The sequence below is a fragment of the Trachypithecus francoisi genome, unplaced genomic scaffold (genome assembly GCF_009764315.1).
Source record: "Trachypithecus francoisi isolate TF-2019V2 unplaced genomic scaffold, Tfra_2.0 Contig01128, whole genome shotgun sequence".
Lineage (NCBI taxonomy): Eukaryota > Metazoa > Chordata > Mammalia > Primates > Cercopithecidae > Trachypithecus > Trachypithecus francoisi.
In genome coordinates, this window is record NW_022681162.1 from 1 (window position 1) to 22,712 (window position 22,712).

A 22,712-nucleotide genomic window follows, 5' to 3' on the forward strand; every position below is an offset into this window, starting at 1 on the left:
TACTAAAAATACAAAACTTAGCTGGGTGTGGGGCGCATGCCTGAAATCCTAGCTACTCAGGAGGCTGAGGCAGGAGAATTGCTTGAACCTGGGAGGCGGAGGTTGCAGTGAGCTGAGATCGTGCCACTGCACTCCAGCCTGGGTGACAGAGCGAGACTCTGTCTGGGAAAAATAAAAAAATAAAAAAATAAAAAAATAAATAAATAATAAAAGAGATCAAATTGTCCATAAAGAAATAGAAAACTTTAATCAAACATTACAAACTAAAACTGTGTTATCAGTTCAAACCACCCACAAATGATCCAGGACAAGAAAATTTCAGAGGCCAGTTTTACCAAATAATTAGAGAGAACTCATTGCCATCCTAAGCAAACTCTTAAAAACCAAACAAAAAGATGGGCAATTGCGGTACTCATTTTCTGAGACTAGTGTTCTTTGTTCCAAATATCAGAAGAGGCCCTCCCATGAAAAGAACACTTAAACCAAAGTTATTCACATAGCAACAAATATCCTAAATAAATTAATAGCCATTCATTAGGGTAGTGTACTAAATGGAAAAACAGGATATAGCCAAAGAATGAAATACAATTTGACATTAAAAATATACCTTCAGTGTGATTCCTATATTAACAAGATTATAGAGGCAAAACATATGATCATATTAACGGATACAGAAAATGCTTTGAAAAAAATTAGTAATCATCCATGATAAAATAACTAGAAAATTAAGAGTAGAAGGAAATTTTGTTAATCAAATCGATAGCAAATCTTAATTATAAAATGTTGGAAGCATTCATGTCAGGGACAGGTCATAAGTGTATGCTATCATTGCTGTTTTTCAAAGTTGACTGGATACAAGCCGAGATATGGATACCAAAATAAATAAGAGGTATGTATATTGGAAAGAAAGAGTGATATTTGGTAGGGTATGCAACAGTCTATTTAGAAATTCAAAAATTGCGCACCTGAAATAGTCAAATGAATAAGAGACGTGAAAAATAGTGAATGGAAGATCAATGAAGCAAAATCAAAAGATTTGCAAAATAGACAATAACTATAAGAACAGGTCATAGAAAATATCCCATTCACAATAGCAACAATATCCAAAATTACCTAACAACGACTATAAAAGCATGTATGATTTTACTGAGGCAAACTATACAAGTACTGATATATCCAGTTCAAGAGCGCCCAAATAAACAAGACAGTATATGATATCATTGACAGGCAATAGAATATTGCAAAGATGGCAATTCTATTTTCAAAAATGGACAGACATAATTCCTTAACCAGCCAAGATGACTCTCAAGCTCAGGCATCTGTTGGTTTGGATTGTTTTTGTTTTTGTTTTTGTTTTAGACAGGACCTCACTGTTCCAAGGCTGAAGTGCAGTAGTGTGAACACAGCTCACTACAGCATTTACCTCCTGGGCTCCAGTGATCCTTCCACCTTAGCCTCCCTACCAGCTGGGACTGCAGTCACACCACCACACCCAACTAATTTTTCATTTCTTTTCTTCTTTCTTTCTTTCTTTCTTTCTTTCTTTTTCTTTCTTTCTTTCTTTCTTTCTCTTTCTTTCTTCTCTCTCTCTCTCTCTCTCTCTCTTCTCTCTCTCTCTGTTCTTTTTGAGATGGGGTCTTGTTATGTAGCTCAGATAATCTTGAGCTACTGGGCTCAAGTGTTCCTCCCGGCTTGGCCTACCAAAGTGTTTGGATTACAGGTGTGAACCACCGTGTTCAGCCTTGGGCTTCTATCTTAGGCTCCCCAAAACAACCCTGGAAAACTACAGACTAAAATAAATAAATAAAGGAACAAGCAAACAATATAAACAATGAAATCTAAACAAAAAAACATGAGCAATCCCTGAGAATTTCTATTATTTTATTTTATTTTTTAATTTTTTTGTTACTTATTTATTTATTTATTATTTTTTGAGGCGGAGTCTCGCTCTGTCACCCGGACTGGAGTGCAGTGGCCGGATCTCAGCTCACTGCAAGCTCCGCCTCCCAGGTTACGCCATTCTCCTGCCTCAGCCTCCCGAGTAGCTGGCTACTAAGGCGCCGCCACCTCGCCCGGCTAGTTTTTGTATTTTTGTAGAGACGGGTTTTCACTGTGTTAGCCAGGATGGTCTCGATCTCCTGACCTCGTGATCCGCCCGTCTCGGCCTCCCAAAGTGCTGGGATTACAGGCTTGAGCCACCGCGCCCGGCCTGAGAATTTCATTGTGTTTTGAAGGAATACTTGTGATTGCGGGGGAAGAGTAGCAGGGAAGTTGGGGTGGACAGGAAGAAAGAAATGTTTAAAATTCTGCCCCTACTTCACTGTGGAAAACTCGGGTAGTGTCTCAGACCACAGGTGCCAGTAGTCAAGGGGTAACTTCAGGACAGGAGGAAACACTGGTTGATTAAAGGAATATGGCTGGAATTTGTGCTAATAATCACTAAAACCACGTCCGTAGATAAAGATTGGCTTTTTTAAAATTATCATTTTAATTGAAGATAACGAATGGATTAAATTACAGTATTGACCATCAGAGTGAAATAGGCATAGTTAGGTTAAGTATGATTTTTGACACTGAATGAGAATTAAAAAATGAAAATCACTATAATGAACTATGAAGTGTTAGATAAATTCTAAACGCAGGACTTCCACAGATTTCTTGCAGCTGCTCAGCCTCTTCAGTGTAAAAATAAAGCTTTCAGGGCAAAAGTTTGCAAAGTCTAGATCTGGCTGGGGAGGAGCCCCTGTGGGAAGGTGTGCGTCTTCTCCCAGAGGTCACTACAATCACGGGTACTGAAGCCACATGGAAGCACCTAGCCTGGGATCCGCAGCTATTCTCTGCAAGGGACGCAGTTAGGCAATGCTCAGAGGTGACAGAAACAGAGCATCTCCCACCCATCACTTCATGAAAGAACCAGGAGCCAAGAGGAGGGCCCTCCTGAGTGAGGACTGACGGTCCACCCTCCCCACATAGAGGGGCCACAGAATCCAGCTCGGTCCCTCCTGTCAGCCCTGGAAGACCTTGGCAATGTTGTCCCCCGACCTCACACCTCCCGCTCACTGACACCTCACGGGACTCAGAGTCAGAGACTTGGTCCGAGAGGAGCAGACATCATTGGCAGAGGACGGAGCTCCAGGCTCTGCGAGGAATCAAGGTCAGAAACCTGAGGGAGGATTCAGGCACCTCCATGACCCTCGACCACATTTGCACCCCTCGCCACTACTCTTCCCCCCGACCCCCCCGCATACCGGCAGAATCGGGTTCCGCCCCCGCTGTACATCCGGGGAAGCTCCAGGCGTGGGGGCCGGATGTGACCTCCATTGGCTTCCGCCTCTGGGATCTGAGAGGAGCGCGCACGTCTTTCTGAGGGGTGTCTTGAGAGTGGCAGAGGGCAGCGGGCACAGGCTCTGTGAAGAGGCAAGGTAAGAGCTGAAGGAGGACTGAGGAGGCCTCCTCCCCAGATAGAGGGCCCCAGATAATCCAACGCCAACCCTGGAGCTAGCCCTGAAACAAGGGGGGACCAAATTGTCAGGCTGAGACAATCCCCCACCTCAGTGCCCAAGGAGACTCTGGGAGTCGAATCTATGGTGTGACCCGGGCAGAGGCAGTTCCATAAAGGGTGGGGTCCCGGCCTTTCCAGACATCAACATTAGGACTCTGAGAAATTATGGAGAGGTTCCACCCCATCCTGATAGAGGGGCCCCAGAGTCCATCCTTGTCCCTGCAGTTAACGCAAAGGACCTCCCGGCTTGGTGCTGCGGACTTGCACATTAGGGGGTCAGAGAGAAGTGACAGCCAGGTTCTGAGGGGTGGCTTGTGATCCGCTGAGGGCAGCAGGCCCAGGCTCTGTGAGGAGGCAAGATGAGATGCTGAGGGAGGACTGAGGACACCCCCTCCCCAGGTAGAGGACCCCAAATAATCCAGCACTGCCTCTGCTGCCAGGCCTGGATCACCCCACGGGGACGGACTTCTCAGTCTGGGCCGTCCCCTCCCGCCACCCCCCTCGGCTTCTGTCCCCCACCGCTTAAGCCTCAGGGGACTTTGGGGTCAGAGCTTGGTGTGACCAGGGCAGTGCTGCTTAGGAGAGGGCAGGGCCCAGGCTCTGCCAGGCATCAAGGTCAGGACCCTGAGGGAAGGCTAAGGCCCCACAGAGCGAGGCTCCCTCTCTGCTATCAGCCCTGGGAAGTTCCTGGCATGGCCGCTAGGCACATGCTTCCTGATTTCCGCATCCTGGGCTGACGGAGAGAAGGAGCTTGGTATCATGAGAACGACCTAGAGGGAGCACAGACAGGGCCCAGTCCCTGCTGGGAGGCGAGGGAGGCCTGAGGGACAACTGAAGGGACCCAGCACCCCAGGACAGCTCCCCCCCACCCCCCGCCACCCCGCCATCTCAGACTGAGGTGCCTCTTCATTCAGCCTTGGGAATCTGAGGAATGGAGACTCAGATCCGCAGAAGGGGTCTCGGGTGCAGCCCTGCAGGCATCAAGAGGAAGAAAAAGAAGGAGGACTCAGGACACCTTGGACTCCAGGTCAGTAGGGACCTTGGCCCTTGGAGTTCCAAGGCACAGTGGCCACATGTGGTGCATCCTCACTCTGCCTTTGTGGTGTCAGACAGGAGTAGGTTGTGGTCTGAGGAGTGGAGCCTCAGGTCAACCCAGTGGGGAGTCCCAGAGCACTGAGGGAGGACTCAGGCAACCAATTATCCCTGAGGTAGAAAACCTGCCCCTGCCATCAGTCCTTGGAGGCCCCAGGCAGGACTCTAGGAAAGAGAGGCAGCTCCCCACTTCCTAGTTGGAGTTCTCTGGGAGATGGTGGTCTTGGCCTGCAAAACCCATCCACAATTCAGCAGGAGAGACATGGATAGGCCTTGTCAGGAGTAAATCTGAATACCTGGAGGACACCCAGAGAGAGGAGGCACCCCTGAAATCTGCTCCATCTGTCAGCCTTTGGCATCCCATGCAGGGGTGTCCGTGTAGTGCCCCTTCACTTTCTGCCTCCCACATCTCAGAGAGGTGGGGCCCTTGGTCTGAGGTGGGTCCTCAGGTCAGCAGAGGGATACACACCTGGTCAGCACAGGGTGGAGTCCAGGATCTACCAGTAGTCAAGGAGAGGAAAATTGATGAAGACTGAAGGTAAGAATGTACCCTCCCGTGTGCCAAAGAAAAAGGGACCTCACAAATCCTAGCTTCCCCTGTTTTCATCCCTGGGAGGCCCCAGGTAGGGAAGGCATGTGCCATGCTCACAATTCTGCCACCAGGTTGGGGGTAGCACCTTGCTCATGGAGGTGAGCACCTTGTTTCAAGGGGGTGATGACGGGTCAGCAGGTGGAGCCATACCTGGTCAGCAGAGGGAGGAGTCCCAGGATCTTTAGGACTCAAGGTGTGTGTGTCCCCTTTGTGAGGACTGGAGGTATCTCCATCCCATAATGAAGGGATCCCACAGAGTCTCTCCATCCCCTGTGGTTGGCTGTATGGGGACCTGATCACAGGTGGCCCCAAGTGGCAAGCTCACTTGTACCACAGGCAGAAAGTTGGGAAACATTCAGGGAGATGAGGTCTTGGTATAAAGGGATATGTTGCTCATCTCAGGGGTGGGAGTCAAGGAAGGACAGGCCTCGGCAGAAGTAAAGATGAAAAACCCACAGGAGGACTTTGGAATCCCCACCCCAGAAACGAGGGGCCAGCCTCTGCTGTCAGCCCTGGACAGCCACATGATGGGGTGATGGGACTTACTTCTGTTTTGGAATCTCGGGCAGGTGAGCACTATGTTCTCAGAGGACGACTTCCAGTCAACAGAAGGAGCCCCATCTGGTCCACAAATACAGTGGTCCCAGGATCTGCCAAGAGTCCAGGTGAGAAACCTGAGGGAGGATTGAAGGTTGCCCCTGGCCAGAACACAGAGGAGGGCCACATAGAAATCTGCTCTGCCCCTGCTGTCTCCCCAGAGAGCATGGGCAGAACTATCTGCTGAGACCCCTCTCTTATACTGGGATCATTGGTCTCAGGGAAGGGAGGCATTGGTCTGAGAGGGCTGCACTTAGGTCAGCAGTGGGAGGGTCCCAGGCATGACCAGAATCAAGGTGGGAGCTGACGGGACCACACTTACCAAAAACATGGGACCCAGCCCTTTCCTGCCCCTTGTGTCAGCCATGGGAAGTCGCTGGGACCATGGGTGTTTCTGTTTCCCTGATTTCCTCTTCTGATGTCTCCTGGAGGTAGAGTTGGGTTTAAGGAGATGGCCTTGGTCAACAGAGGGAGGGTCCCAGGCCAAGATAGGCATCAAGATGGGGACCAAGCAGGCTCCTTACCCCAGGACACATGGACCCAGCTGACTGTCACCATCTCTTGCTGTCCTTCCTGGGTAGCTTTGTGTTCATGTGGGCAGATGTGTATCCCCACATGTCCTCTTTCATATCAGGAAAGAGCTATGGATCTGAGAGTTTCTCAGGTCAGGAGAGGTGTGTCTTCTAGGCCCTGGCAGGAGAAAGTTGAGGGTCCTGAGCACAGAGGGGACCATCCACTCCAAAAGAGTGAGAAACTCACAGAGTTCGGCCCACCTTTCTGACTCTGCTGGCGTGCCAGGACAGGTGCTTGCAGTGTGCAGCTGAGGGCCCCATGATTCCTCTTCCAGAAGCTCCAAAAACTGAGCAGTGAGGCCTTGGTCTCAGGCAATGTCTTCAGGTCTCAGAACACAGGAAGCCCAGGCAGTGCCAGCAGTCTAGATGAGATGTTCACCCTCAACCTGCAAATGGCCCCACCTGCCCCAGTACAGTGAGGGACCCCCCCGCTTGCAGTCTCACCTGCCCTACCTCAGTCCTGGAGCCTCCTGCTCTGATGTCCAGCTGCATCTTGAGCAGCCTTCTCACTTCCTTTTTCAGGTTTTTAGAGAACAGGCCAACCAGGAGGACAGGAACCCCAGAAGGACCCAGAGGATCACCGAAGGAAAAGTGTAAGTAGGCCTTTGTGAGATTCTCCATGGTTCATATCTCATCTGAGTCTGCTCTCACACTCCCTCTCTCCCCAGGCTGTGGGGCCCCATCACCCAGATCTTTCCCACAGTTCGGCCTGCTGACCTAACCGGAGTCATCATGCCTCTTGAGCAAAGGAGTCAGCACTACAAGCCTGAGGAAGGCCTGCAGGCCCAACAAGAAGACCGGGGCTTGGTGGGTGGCACACAGGCTTTCCAAGCTGAGGAGCAGGAGGCTGCCTCCTTCTCCTCTACTCTGAATATGGGCACTCTAGAGGAGGTGCCTGCTGTTGAGTCACCAAGTCCTCCCCAGGGTCCTCAGGGAGAGTCCACCTCTCCCACTGCCATGGACTCCATCTTTGGGAGCCTATCTGATGAGGGCTCCAGCAGCCAAGAAGAGGAGGGGCCAAGTACTTTGCCTGACCTGATAGACCCTGAGTCCTTTTCCCAAGATATTCTACATGACAAGATAATTGATTTGGTTCATTTATTGCTCCGCAAGTATCGAGTCAAGGAGCTGATCACAAAGGCAGAAATGCTGGGGAGTGTCATCAAAAATTATGAGGACTACTTTCCTGAGATATTTAGGGAAGCCTCTGAATGCATACGACTGCTCTTTGGCATTGACGTGAGGGAAGTGGACCCCACTAGCCACTCCTATGTCCTTGTCACCTCCCTCAGCCTCTCTTATGATGGCATACGGGGTGATGAGCAGAGCATGCCCAAGTCTGGCCTCCTGATAATAGTCCTGGGTGTGATCTTCATGGAGGGGAACTGCGTCCCTGAAGAGGTTATGTGGGAAGTCCTGAGCATTATGGGGGTGTATGCTGGAAGGGAGCACTTCCTCTTTGGGGAGCCCAAGAAGCTCCTCACCCATGATTGGGTGCAGGAAAAATATCTGGTGTACCGGCAGGTGCCCGGCACTGATCCTGCATGTTTGAGTTCCTATGGGGTCCAAGGGCCCACGTTGAGACCAGCAAGATGAAAGTTCTTGAGTACATAGCCAAAGCCAATGGGAGGGATCCCACTTCTTATCCATCCCTGTATGAAGATGCTTTGAGAGAGGAGGAAGAGGGAGTCTGAGCATGAGATGCAACCAGGGCCAGTGGGCAGGGAAACGGGCCAATGCATGCTTCAGGGCGCCACACCCAGCAGTTTCCCTGCCCTGTGTGAAATCAGTCCCATTCTTCCCTCTGTGTTTTATGGAGAAGTCAGTGTTATCAGTAGTAGAAGGCACAGTGAATGGAAGGGAACACATTGTATACCGCTTTTAGGTTTCTCTTCCATACGGTGACTTGGAGATTTCTTTTTGTGTCCTTTTGGTAATTTTCAAATATTGTTCCTTTAATAAAAGTTTTAGTTAGCTTCAACATCTAAGTGTGTGGATGATGCTGACCACACATGTAGTTTTGCTTATCCATTTCAAGTGCAAGAGTTTGCCATTTTGTAAAACATTTTGGGAAATCTTCCATCTTGCTGTGATTTGCAATAGGTATTTTCTTGGAGAATGTAAGAACTTAGCAATAAAGTTGAACTGGTATTGTGAAACAGAAATAAAAGGAGAAGGTCATTAATTCTTGTCGTATCCGTGTTCATCTGTTGTTCTATGAAAGTACACACACAAACACACACACCCACACACACATGTACACCCCCCCCACACACCACATACATATTCACCAAGGAAATGCAGTTTCCTATTGAGTTGCAGATTCTCTGAGATGTCCTGGACAATAAGAAATATTCCAAAGTAGAGAGTGGTAGCACCTGGGGTCAAAGTAATACTAGAAATGGCTGTCAATCATTAAATATTCAGTATATTCCAGGTATTGTCCCCGGTGTTTTAATACATTTCCTACATTATAACAATCCTAAAAAATGGTCCATCAAACCCATTTTCTGGATGAACCTGAGTCTCATGGTGCTCGGTAACTTTCCCAAGATCTTATCACTGGTAAACCACAAGGTTGGTCTGAATTCATCTAGAGCCCATTCTATCCTCAGTCCTCCTTCAGCTCTCACCTTGCCTCCTCACAGAGCCTGGGCCCACTGCCCTCTGCCAGTCTCAAGACACCCCTCAGAAAGACGCGTTCGCTCCTCTCAGATCCCAGAGGCGGAAGCCAATGGAGGTCACATCTGGCCCCCACGCCTGGAGCTTCCCTGGATTGACAGCAGTGGCGGTACTCGATTCTGCTGAGGTCGGGGCAGGGGGAAGAGTACTCGATTCTGCCGGTGTGGGTGCGGGTCAGGAGAAGAGTACTGGCCAGGGGTGTAGATGTGGTCGAGGGTCATGGAGGTGCCTGAATCCTCCCTCAGGTTTCTGACCTTGATTCCTTGCAGAGCCTGGAGCTCTGTCCTCTACCAATGGTGTCTCCTCTCCTCAGACCAAGTCTCTGACTCTGAGTTCCCCGAGGTGGCAGTGAGGGTGAGGTGTGAGGTCAGGGGACAACATTGCCAAGGTCTTCCAGGGCTGACAGGAGGGACCGAGCTGGATTCTGTGGCCCCTCTATGTGGAGAGAGTGAACCTTCACTTCTCGCTCAGGGGACTCCTCCTCCTGGCTCCCAGCTCTTTGATGAAGTGATGGGTAGGAGATGCTCTGTCTCTGTCACCTCTGAGCATTTGCCAACTGCACTCCTTGCAGAGAATGGCTGCGGGCCCCAGGCTAGGTGCTTCCTGGGGGTCTTCAGCACCTGTGATTGTAGTGATCTCTGGGAGAAGACCCACACCTTCCTACAGGGGCTCCTCCCCAACCACAGCTAGAGGCTGGCCCTGTCGCTTCTGGGATGGGGATTCCAAGTCCTCCTGTGGGTTATTTATCTTTATTCTTGCCAGGGCCTGCCATTCCTCAACTCCCAGTCCCTGAGATGAGCAGACCTCTGCCCTTTACACCAAGACCTCATCTCTCTGGGGATTCCCTAACTTCCTGCCTGTGGTACAAGTGACCTTGCCACTTAGAGCCACCCGTGATGAGGTCCCCGTAGAGCCAAGAACAGGGGACAACAAGACTCTGTTTGCTAGATCATTTTTTTGTAAGACTGTTGCAATGTAAGAAATGTATTAAATCGCCTGACACAGTGCCTGGTGTATACTGAATATTTAATAAATGGTAGTTTTCAAATATTATTTTTAGACCATATCTTACTATAATTTCCTTTGGGAATTACTTCTGTTGTTATCTAAAATACCTCAGAGAATATGCAGCTCAATAGAAATGTAATACCAAATTAGTCAAAATTGAAGCTTTGTGAATAAAAGTTAGTAAAATTTCCCTCCAAGATGGCCTATTATTTAATTTGGGTGTGCGAGAGTCTTCCCCATCTGGATGCAGCTCAAAGATCTTGAAATTTGAGTGAAAGACCAACTCATTCTCTTCCCTCCCAGCTGTTTTTCCATCCAAACCACTGTTTTACACTCATTTGACTCCTATCCCAAACCTAGCCCTTGATTATCCGAGTTCTCCATTTCAGACCACGGCCTTACCTCCCTGAAGCCCCACTCTCACCCCACTGCAGAAGTGAGAGCGTGCCACATCCAGCCTCTTGCCAGGATTGTCCTAGGGCTGACAATCGGCAACAGCCAGAATCCTGGAGGGCCCTTCTTTTCTGGAGTGTTGAGTTCCTTCTAACTTTATTCTTACAGGGTCTACTCACTTCCAGAGTTACTTATGCCAGCACCTTTTCTCTTGATATTCATTAAGAAGGTTGTTTCATATGTTTCTAATATAGTTATTCTGTTTCGTCATATTGTCCATTCTTTCCTGGGGTATTCAGACCTTCTAAACTTTTTTTTGTATTTGCATCCATTAGGGGTCACAATTGTTGTGAGCATTTTGACAAATCCATAGTGTTATATTCACCATTACAGTATCATACGGGATAGCTTCACCACCCTAATAAATCCCCTGTGCTTACCCTATTCAATCCTTCCCCCTCACCCACCCAACCCCTGGAAGCAACTGATCTTTTTACTGTCTCTATAGTTTTGGCCTTTTCCAGAATACCAAATAATTGTATCATCATACACTATTTAAACTTTTCAGGCTGGTTTCTTTTACTTAGGGATAGGCATTTAATATTTATCCATGTCTTTGTATGGCTTGTGATATGGTTTGGCTGTATCCCCACCCAAATCTCAACTTGAATTGTGTGTCCCAAAATTCCCATGTATTGTGGGAGGGGCCCGGGGGAGGTAATTAAATCATGGGGGCTGGTCTTTCCCATGCTATTCTCGTGATAGTGAATAAGTCTCATGAGATCTGACAGGTTTATTAGGGGTTTCCACTTTTGCTTCTTCCTCATTTTTTTCTCTTGCCACTGCCATGTAAGATGTGCCTTTCGCCTCCTGCCATGATTCTGAGGCCTCCCCAGCCATCTGGAACTGTAAATCCAATAAAAGCTCTTTTCTTCCCAGGCTCAGGTATGTCTTTATCAGCGGCATGAAAACAGACTAATAAAGCTTGATAGCTCATTTCTTTTTATTGATTAATAGTGTTCTATTAAGTGGTTGTACCACAGTTTGTTTGTCTATTCACCTACTGAAAAACAACTTAGTTTATTCCATTATTGACAGTTATAAAATCAGCTATGATAAAATTTACATGCAAGATTTTGTGTAGAAATAAAATTTCAAAATACTTGGGTTAATACCTAGGGGTGTGTTCTCTGAATCACATGGTAATACTATGTTCAACTTTTTAAGAAACTCACAAACTGTCTTCCAAAGTGACTGTACTATTTGCATTCCCACCAGCAATGAGTGATTCTCTTTGCTCAGCATCCTTGTCAGCAATTGATATTGTCTGTTTTTTTTCAACTTTAGACACTCTAAATATGAAATTAATGTAGCTATTGCAGCTTTCTTTTTTTAGTGTTAGAATACCTTTTCCAACCTCCTTACATTGAACTTATGTGAGTCCTTATAATTTAAAATGGGTTTCTTATGGACAACATGTTCTCAGTATTATTTTTTATTAATTCTGACAATCTATCTTTTATTGGTGTATTTAGATCATTCAAACTTAAAGTGATTATTAATATATTGCATTAATATCTACCATGTATGTAACTGTTTTCTATGTATTTAATTTTTCTTTATTCCTCTTCTTTTTCTGCCTTCTTTCACTTTATAGAGCATTTAGTACATGCAAAATACACATCTTTTTAAGAAATTAGTCTTTGTCTTAGAGTTTATAATATATATTTTAATAACATGCCATAAAATAACACTATACTGCGTCATATGTAGTATAGATACCTTATAAAAGAGTATACTCAAATCCTTCATTGCATTGCTTGAAACATTACCATTACAATCATTTATTTCACTTATCCATATACACTAATTGTCTGATACACTGTTACTATTATTAATTTAATTAAATAGTTACACTTTAGGTCAGTAAGAATAAGAAAGCATTTATTTTACCTTTATTTATTTCTTCTCTGGTATTCTTTCTTTATGTAGACCTAAATTTAGGACCTATATAAGATTCCTATAATTGTTAGAAAAAATAGAAAATCAGTAAGAACAAAGAAGATCTAATGACCATTAAATTCAGAGAATCATTTGAAAATTTCAACACATTTCATTTTTTAAATTCTCAGCAAATTAAAAACATATGTGAGCATTATCAATTCATTAAAGGAAATCTGCAAAAAAAAAAAAACGAGCTAAGAATATGTTTAATGATGAAATACTGAATGCTTTCCATCTAAGGTCAGGATCAAGGCAAAAATAACAGATTTCATACTCTCCTCAACTTTTTCTATTAGAGGTTCAAACTATTGCAATGGAGCAAGAGAAAGAAATGAAAAACATGATTTAAAAGGAAGAAATACAATGGTCTTTACGACAAACAACATGATGGTCAGTCTGAAAAATCCTAAGGATTCTACAAAGAAAAAAGCAAAACTGCAATTAATAAGTGAATATGCCATGATTATACACTTTTAATATACAGAAATTAATATTTTATCTCTATACTAACAGCAAACACATGAAAATGACAAAAAGCACGTGCTTTATGAATAGCAAAGCAAAAGTACTTTGGAATGCATTTAATTAAAAATTTGTAAGACCTGTATACTGAAAACTACAAAATATGACAGAAAAATTTGAAAGCGTCTAAATAAATGAAGAGATAATCCATGCTTATACCTGAGAAAAATCTAAATTGTTATTTTATTCTATTGCTTATAATTCGATGCTATCATTACTTCTATTGTTGCTCAAATTTTCCAGCTTTTGGGAGCCCTTTTAGTCTTTGGAAGTTCCTATGCCCTTTTTATATACCACATCATTTCTTAAGCACTTCTTTATTTTCTAGCACCACAAAATGCTAATCTCACCTTGTATTTTCTAGGCCCCAGTCCTAGAACCAAATAAATAAATAAATTTGGACTTCCTCAAATAAAAATAAAATTAAAAAAGACAGTCCACAGACTGGGAGAAAAGTGTTGCAAAGCACACATCAAAACATTGACTTGCACCTACAACATACAGAGAACTCTTAAAAACTCAAAACTGCAGAAAGAAACACCTAAAAATTGGCAAAAGAGTTGACAATTTGTGAAGGGGATATACGCATGGTGAAAAAGCTCAGGAAAAGATGCTCAACACCGTTATAGGTTAGGGAAGACAAACTACAACCAGGATGAGGGCCCGAAACACATGGCTTCAGAATGGCGAAACTCAACAACACCAACAAGGCCACGTGCCTGGGAGAATGCAGAGGAATTGGGACACTCCAACATTACTGGAGGGAAGACAGATGGTACAGGCACTGTAGAAAACGGTTTGGCAGTCTCTGATGCAGTTAAAAGCGCACTTACCATGGGATTTGGCTGCCCCATTCCTGGGTATAAGATTTATCCCACAGAAGTGAAAGCACGCAGCCTTGTAGAAGCTCACACACCAGTGTTTGTAGCAGTCTTGTTTCCATTTTGGATGGCGGATCCTTGTTTGGTTTTCACAAGCCACCCTCAGCAGACAGTCAAATAAACAAATTGTAGGCATTCATACAATGGAATACCACTCAGCAATGAGAGGGAATGACCTGTGGATACAGGAAGGGAACAACTTGGATGAATCTCGTTACAGATATTATGTTGATGGCGGGAAGCCACTCTCAACAGGTTACTTGTCTTGCGATGCCATCGATGCCATTTTCGATGCTGGCATCAACAGGGACTATGTCTCTTTAGATTCTGCTGGTTCACAAGCTGATGGCCACAACGCCTTCTCCTGCATCCCGATTTTTGTCCCCCTTTGGCTCTCGTTGATCACGCTGATGGCAACCACATTTGACAGAAGGGAGGAAACCACTGTATGTACTCAGCATTTGAGAAGTCCTTGGTGTGTGTGCGGGTGGGACCATGGGGTGGGGGATGGATAGAAGTCTAGGAAGGGATGAGTCTCCGAGGGCCCCAATTTAGAAGCTTGTGTGGGAAAGCGAGGGCTGAGGAAATTCTGGGACCGTCTAAGGGAAGGGCATGCCGTAACTCTGGTGTTCCGCTGGCCTGCACTGGGACTTTTCTCGCAGTGCACGCTGCCATTTGAGGTAGAACTAGACACGGCAGGCAACCTCTCAGAGATCCCGTTCCCTCCTCTGCAAAATGGGGATCAAGATAGATTCTTCCAAGGACTGTGAGGATTTGATGGAAAATCCACATCTCCCACCCAAACCCTGGGATTCATCCTAGGTCCCTGTTGGCCCCTCTGCCTCCCCCCATCCTTGCTGCCATCCCCTGAGCCTTGCCTGTCTTGCCTTGCTAGCACTCTCCTCCCCTCCATCTGCTTGCTGAGGCAGACACTGCCAAAATGATCTCTGCAGAGGGTGCCTTCCTGGCGAGGCTGTGAGCCCCGTGGCATGGAAGCCCAGAGCACTGCCCTTCCGAAAGCCAGTGGGTTTGGGCCGGGCCTCACTGCAGCCCAGCAGCCCAGGCTATGCTTGCTGTTTGTGCCTCTGCCCCGCCGGGAGCAGGGAGGGCCTGCACCGAGCTGACACTCCAGTAGCATACAGAGAGGAAGAGTGGGACTGGGAAAGTGGCTTTAAGAGGGCTCCATGAGTTCAGGCCCCCTCCTGGCCAGGACCCACGCATGACTACTGCCCTCGCAGATTCCGGAGGGTGATGGAAATCTTGTTTTTCGCGGCACTGTCATCCATGAGTTTATCGTGGCTGGAGAAGATTAGCGGAAGACACCATAGTCTACGCACCACAGATATCTTGACACTCACTGGAGCATAGTTCTCAAACTTGGGCACCCAGCAGAATCCCAAAAGGGCAGGGAAAAGGGGACTGCTGGAGTCCACCCTAGCCCGACTCAGTTTCTGGAAGTCTGGGGTGGGGCCCGAGAATGGCATCCATAAATAGACCCCGGGGACGCTGTCCCTGCCAGTCCGGGAGCCTCACTCAGAGAACCACAGAGCTAGCATTTGTACTTCTCCCCCATTCTGGGTACTCAAGCCCTGTTCAGGCTTTGTGACTGAGGAGTCTGGATAAAGTATGTTATGACATCGTAGGAGTGAAACTTCTCGTTATGGAAAGAAAGTTAACAGGAAGGTCAGTTGAGCCTCGTGTGTGAAACAAAAAATTCTTATTTTTCAGGGTGGTTTGGTATCCGCAAAGATTTCTGTCAGTTTCTGCTTGAAATCTTCCCATTTCTACGAGAATATGGAAACATTTCCTATGATCTCCATCACGAAGATAATGAAGAAACCGAAGAGACCCCAGTTCCGGAGCCTCCTAAAATCGCACCCATGTTTCGAAAGAAGGCCAGGGTGGTCATTACCCAGAGCCCTGGGAAGTATGTGCTCCCACCTCCCAAATTAAATATCGAAATGCCAGATTAGATGCCACTTCCGGGGACAGAGCTAAAGTGGACTGGGACGCGCTCTCTCCACCTTCCTCTGCCCCCTCGTTCACCCCGCAAACCAGAACCAGTACTGGAGCTGGGTCTCCAGGTACGTCCATCTCATGCCTTGTTTGCATCCAGCGCCTATCAGCCACTCACCATGACGGGACGCGGAAGTGGCGGGTGGGGGGGTGTGTGCCAGCAGATGTGGATGCCAGGAAGAGTGTGAGAACAGGGGCGGGATTTCCATCTGTCTGGGAGGGGCTCCAGGTACCCCTCTTCCTCGTCAGACCCACCGGGGGATGGCTGCTTACCAGGCCCCAGAAGGAACATCTGTCTACACGGTGCTGAAATCCCAATCAAAAGTGTTGTTTAGAAATGTATTTCTCCACAGGGCTGACCTCCTGCAGCTCGCTCAGCACTCCCAGGTCCTTAGCACTCCCAGGTCGTGGCTGGCGCAGTCAGTAGGAACTGTAACTATGTCTCTGATGCACCACGTGTTTAGACACAGCACAGTCCTTTTTTCTGTTCCTACTGTGGAAGTAGTTTCTCTTTGGGCATGCTGACAGCAGTTTTTCATAGCCTCACCGATGAGCCCTTCCTGCGGGAGTGACTCCATGCCTGTATACAGAGTATTTATACAAATGTTTTAGCATCTTCATATGCGGTGTTAACCCCTAGTTCTGTACAGCATATTCTGTTCAAGTATTTTTTTACAAGCTTGTGCTGTAGGCACATGCCTTCTGCTACAGAAGTGGATGCCCGTGGCACACCCACCCACCCCAGTGGGGTGCCATGCCTTCCTGGGACATTGCCACTTCTGCCCTGGAACTCATGCAGGTACGTAGTAGCTGCTACTGCCAGAACAGCAAAGCCAAGCAAGAGATGGTCCATGCTTTTCTGACGTTCTCAGAATAGTGGCTAGCCTAAAACCTGACAAGCGCTGATTGAAGCCGGAACACTGGAGAATGTTGCTGAGAGCAGAAATGGCCACGCGGGTCACGATTAGCTTGGGAAAGTCTCAGGCTTCCCTCCTGCCAGCAACAAGAAGGCTTTGGGGTAGGCACGATGTTTTCACGTGTACGTGCCATTTCTCAAGAGCTGCAGGTTCCGCCGTGTGCCGGAGGCTACAAGTTTAACATCCTCCTTCCTGAAAACAAATAGGTCCTACGCTGAAAAAAGGGTAAAAAATGAGCATTGATCTTCTCAGCCAGGAGAAGAGTGTGGCGTTTAAACACGACCAACTGCTCGCCGGCCTACATGGGGTTAATTCAACTCTGCTGCGAACACGGCTCCACCCCTGGCACTGGCCTCCAGCAAGCCTGTTCTTTTTGGGGTACGGGGGAGCGGGATGGTTTAGCCTTTCCTGCTCAGTGTGTAAAACAATGTAGCTAAAGCCACTATTTTTGCTCTCTCAAGCTGTTCAATAAACTGGTTCCTCGTTTTACATGTGCATGATGTGTATCTTATTTGCTGGATGGCCCGGGAAACTGGAGTGGTCCTCTCAGCCAGCCTCAGAGGAAAGAAATCTCTAGCTGGCACAGGCAGCCGAGTGAGGCTGGCGGCTGCAGGGACGTAGCCTTTAGAATGAGTCCTTGAGTGCACAGCTCCCAGGGATATATGGGGTAGCGGGAAGAAGGAGGGGGACGCTGCACAGATGCCACTGTTGGCTGGGCTACACCGTGCCACATTTGTTACTGCTTAGGAGGCTTTCTGGAGTGTTCCTCGGGTGCTAAGACTGCTGGTCCTCGTTTGCTCCCCAGTCATGTCAACAGCTGAGGACTGCTCACACTGCAACAAAAGGCTCTGCAGTTGCTATCTAGCTAGCCCTAGCTGTCTCTAGAGTTCTGCCTGAACTGCAACTCAAGTGGGGTTCAGCTCATGACTTGCGGCAATTGACGAGGAGATCCACCAGTTCCTGTGGCTGGAAGGATTTTCAGTCCTGTGGGTTGTAACCAGAGGCCACAGGAGGATTCTGCCTTAGGCTCATGAGATTTCCAACTTGCTGTTCAAGAAAATGCCTTGTGAAGTGACAACAGTAGCTATGACCCAACTGCCAGGAGCCTTGCTAGTTCCCATACGTCCCACTGGATCCTCACAGCCCTGGGAAGCAGGTGCTACTACTCTTATCCCCAGGAGGAGACAGAGGCCGAGAGAGGTTCAGTGACGTGCCCAAGTCACACAGCTTGGCAGCGGCCGGGTCGAGACACCAGCATCAGCAGTCTGTTTGCAGACCCCTCACTGTCACCCCCTGAGCCAGTGCGTCTTGGGCCCTGGGGTCAGGATGTCTCAAGCGTGGAGGCATCACCGGTTTGTGGCAGTCTCTGGAAGGTCCCTGAGCTCTGTGCCCAGAATTGAGTCGGGGGAGTCTGTAGAGAGGTGGCCCTGTGTGTGGGGACAGTGTGACACACTGCTTTGGAGGGACGCCTCTCCCGTGACCTCCTAGCATCACATCCCAAAGGAACAACTGTTGCAGAGATGGACCTCTGGGCACAAACCCACGTGCGTTTCTCTGGAGACACTGGCCAAGGAAAACAAGACATGCTCGAAGGCCAATAGCTGCATGCCCCACCACGATGTGACCGCAGAGACCCGGGGTGTAGAAGAGTGTCTCTGCTTGGTGGGGGGACATAGGACCAAGGAGAGGCGGGAAGAAGGCAGCCTCCGACTCGCCACTGGACTGCATGGCGACGCTGGTGGGGCAGTCAGCTAAGCCATTTGCGTAAGTGGCCTTCGGACATCTGCGTGCTGGGGACCGACAGTGGGGGTGTGTTAGGTGGATCTGCATGGAACACATTGCTGCCACTGGCTAGGACAGGGTGGAAAGGGTGGCGTGGCTACAGCCTGACCCGTGGGCACCATCCTACCCTTTCTTCTGTGCTTCAGAGTATCAGTCGTGCTGGTGTTTGTGGGCCCATGACTCAGACGGTGAGCTCTGACCTTCCTGAGCCAGGGCTTTGCTGTGGTTCTGCCTGGCTCAGGAACTCGAGGACAAGGGGACCGCTCCAGGTCGGCACCTAAGGTGCGGCAGGGCCCCTGGCCACTCCTGTGTACTAGTGTCGCCTTTCCCATTGAAATGACTGTGAGGACCAGAATGTGCACATGCAGATGGGCAGCTACTTGTCTGCCTTGGCCCTTTATTCCATAACTTGCTGGGTTTGTGAAGATGTCACCCCCCCAGCAGTCAGAGCCCGTTTGTGATGTCGTGGGGCTGGTTACATGACTGCCAAGGGGCGCTGCTGGCCACACTGCACTAGCAAGTTTGCCAGATGGAGGACAAGCCATCACTGAGTGTGGCTCTCTGTGAAGAAAGAAATTCGAGAGGACAGGGTCATGGCTTGGACAGGGTGCCTTTTCCTCCCCAGTTGCACTCAGAGACCTACCTTCACCCAGCAGATCCTTCCCCTGCCTGGGATGACCCGGTGTCCACTGGGAGCCCTAACTTCAGGCTGCTGACGGAAGAAATTGCTTTCCAAGCTCTGGCCGAGGAGGCTTCGTTCAGAAGGCCGCGCCCTGATGGTGACATCCCGCCCCAGGGAGAAGACAATCTCCTCTCCCTCCCTTTTCCGCAGAAACTGTGGAGTCTGGTCAGCAGCAATCAGTTTTCATCCATCTGGTGGGAAGAAGGAGGGGCTTGTATAGTGATCAATCAAAAACTCTTCGAAAAGGAGATTCTCGAAAGGGACGTCACACACAAAGTGTTTGCCACGGATTCAATAAAGAGCTTCTTCCGCCAGCTAAACTTATATGGCTTCCGAAAACGGCGTCAACGCTCTTTCAGGACCCTCACCCACGTTTTCCCCGCACAAAGGCCGGTCTCCATCTTGAATAAGGTAATGAACGACAAGCCTCTGGAGGGGTTAAGTCTGTGGGCTCTGGGTCCTGGTCGGGTGGAAGTCCCAGGACTGCCTCCTGGGAAGTGGGCGACCTCAGGCAGGGTGTGGGGCCATCACTGTGGGCCTGTGTCCCCCTCTGGGTGGAGGTGATATGAACTAAGAGTGAATGTGGGGAGAGGGCTGAGGATGGTGCCGGCCCCTCTGGAGTGTGTAAAATATCACAGGTGCTAAGTAGCCGTATCTGCATGTCCTCCTACCCGGGACCAGCCTTGTCCTCTGGTGGTTGCTGTGTCCCCCGGACTCCATAGCGCTTTACCCCGTGAGGTGAGCAGGCCAGGGGAGTCTGGTATTTGTACCACTATCACCCTAGCTGGTGTCGGAGAAGTGCTGAAGTTGAAGCGCTGACGGGCGCCTGGCACGGGAGGTGCAGACGCTCCTGCTGCCCTTGGTAGGTAGGGCCCCTGGTGTGGAAGACCCAGTGCCCAGGACCTCCAGCCCAGCCGGGGTGCATTCTGTTACCAGCTGACACTGTGGGGGAGGCCCAGAATCATCTTCCCTCCTGGTCTGCAACCTCAAAGACCCTTTCCGCCGGCCGTGGCCACCCTAATCTGCCATTTTGAGGCTTTTTCCGAGACGGAAAGGCCCGCCACAAATTGGTAAACCTTGGTGATGTGAACACGAGTCCCCAGCTTCCTTTGGGGACTGGGACCTTTTCCAGAAAGTCCTCCTGGGCCAGTAGAGTTCTCTTGCACAGGGGCGTAGATGGTTGGGAGTTGCAGTTCATCCTTGTGACTTGCAGTTTCCTTTTCTTTATTTAAACTTTGACTCATAGTTAGAGTTCTACTGCCATCCCTACTTTCAAAGAGACTCCCCTCACCTCCTCGGGAGGATGAAGAGAAGAGTGGGCGTCAAGTCTGCACCAGGACATCAGGAGGAGGACAAGCCAGAAGCTGCTGGATCCTGTCTGGCACCAGCAGACACTGAGCAACAAGATCACACATCCCCGAATGAGAATGATCAGGTCACACCGCAACACCAGGAACCGGTGGGTCCCAACACCCAAATCAGAAGCGTCTCTGCTCTACCAGCAATTCCTGTGATGGTGCCCGATCCCGCCATGGCAAGTGACAACACTCCAGTGACCCAGCGGCCGGCGAGTGGTCAGAGGGCAGCCAGGCTCACGTCACCCCGGTGGCCGCCGTCCCTGGGCCTGCAGCGCAGCCCTTCTTCTCTGTCCCCAGATCTCCCACCCAGATGAATTCTTACGGGCCTGTGGTGGCCCTTCCCACAGCGTCCCCCAGTACCCTTGCCATGGAGACCACAAGACTTCCTGCGCCTGGCATGCTGCCCTTTTGCCATCTCTGGGTGCCGGTGACCCTAGTGGCTGCTGGGGCTGCGCAGCCTGTTGCCTCCGTGGCCATGTTCCCCCATCCCCTAGCTCTGCACCACCATTGCCCCCACAGCCACCGCACATCACAGTACATGCCAGCTAGCGATGGCCCCAGGCATACCCAGACTACGCAGACCAGCGCACATAGAGGCGAGCATTTGGACAGAGTATGTTCCGGTCAATAAATGTGTCACAAAATGAGTAATTTTCTCACTGCACAAAAGAGTCTTCATGGTCTCCGTCCTTTTTCTTTCTTTGCAGTCGAGTACCCCCTCCGACATCTTTGGCTTGCATGATAAAGACTTCAGCCTAGCACGCCTCCCTGGAAAAATGCCCAGGAGATACTCGAGCAGGTGCTGGGTTTTAGGAAGCCCCTCAGACATCCTGCCTCTGCTCATTAAAAATTACCTGGAGCTGGCCGGGTGCGGTGGCTCACGCCTGTAATCCCAGCACTTTGGGAGGCCGAGGCGGGCAGATCACAGGTCAGGAGCTCGAGACCATCCTGGCTAACACGGTGAAACCCTGTCTCTACTAAAAATATAAAAAATTAGCCGGGCATGGTGGTGGGTGCAGGTAGTCCCAGCTACTCAGGAGGCTGAGGCAGGAGAATGGAATGAACCCAGGAGGCGGAGCTTGTAGCGAGAGGAGATCGCACCACTGCACTCCAGCCTGGGCCACAGAGCGAGATTCCCTCTCAAAAAAAAAAAAAAAAAAAAAAATTACCTGGAGCTGCTCGCTGAGTGCCAATTGTGGTGCTAGCATTGACGGCCTAGGGTTCACAATGTCACTGTGTTGCTGGCCACACCTTGTCGTGGCGGTGCCTTTATATAACAGGATCTTCACTTTACCTACAGATGAGATCACGTCTGGCTTTGTCACTGGGTTAAAAAGTGCCCTTGTTAGTTGTGGAGGTCACAGATACTACCAAGGAGTCCTACGGGTTTACAGTTTAGAGGGTGCTCATTAGCGTCTGGTGGACAGGATTTACGTTTGGCTTTACGTCTGTACTGGAGCCGGTGGGGTTTCTTACTTCCTTCCTTGATTCCCCCACTACGCCCCCACTTTTTCTTTCTTGTTTTCCTTCCTTCCTTCCTTCCTTCCTCCTTCCTTCCTTCCTTCTTTCCTTCCTTCCTTCCTTCCTTCCCGTCTCTCTCTCTCTCTCTCTGTCTCTTTCGCTCCCTCCATTCCTTCCTTCTCTTTCTTTCTTTTTGAGTCAAAAATTAATTTAAAAGATGTCATGTTTTAACTAAGGAAGCAGCCTTTTATGGTGACTTGGAGTGTTCAACTTAGAACACATGCTATCATCAACGAATAGGTTCAAGTTCTTACCGTAGACACAACTGGGCACAGACATCAAAGCAGCTCTGAAATCAGGGCGTGCAGACAGCCCCACACCCACACATATCCCTGTCTGTGATTTTTAATTTGACAGTAGGTGGCAGAGTCCTGGGAGAAATGGGAAGAGGCCATAAGAGAATGCAGACATGGGAATGGATTAATTCACAGTCCAGCCATGGTCTGCAGGTGGATCTCCCTGTCTCGACCTGCTCACTTACAAATGGGTGCTCATGTACAAATTGGTGTGAATCACATTTCATCATTTGTGAGCGCCTTAGCTTCCAAGAAGTACAATTTTCATATGTATTTCTTGGACTTTATACATATG

At 48.8% G+C, this 22,712-nt stretch overlaps 2 protein-coding genes across 2 annotated transcripts; both read left to right on the forward strand.

The window, feature by feature from the left end:
* The first annotated feature begins 3,319 nt into the window (after window positions 1–3,319).
* LOC117090885 (melanoma-associated antigen 11-like) lies at window positions 3,320–8,520 on the forward strand. Its single transcript, XM_033223490.1, is given in 6 exon segments — window positions 3,320–3,422; window positions 4,417–4,529; window positions 5,756–5,851; window positions 6,878–6,948; window positions 7,024–7,901; window positions 7,904–8,520. Coding segments are annotated over 5 exon segments (1,287 nt in total). The 5' UTR covers window positions 3,320–3,422; window positions 4,417–4,433; the 3' UTR covers window positions 8,050–8,520.
* Window positions 8,521–16,894: 8,374 nt separating this feature from the next.
* LOC117090895 (heat shock transcription factor, X-linked-like) lies at window positions 16,895–21,537 on the forward strand. The gene is given in 4 exon segments (XM_033223493.1): window positions 16,895–19,653; window positions 20,489–20,801; window positions 20,804–21,157; window positions 21,160–21,537. Coding segments are annotated over 4 exon segments (1,266 nt in total). The 5' UTR covers window positions 16,895–19,089; the 3' UTR covers window positions 21,195–21,537.
* Window positions 21,538–22,712: the final 1,175 nt, after the last annotated feature.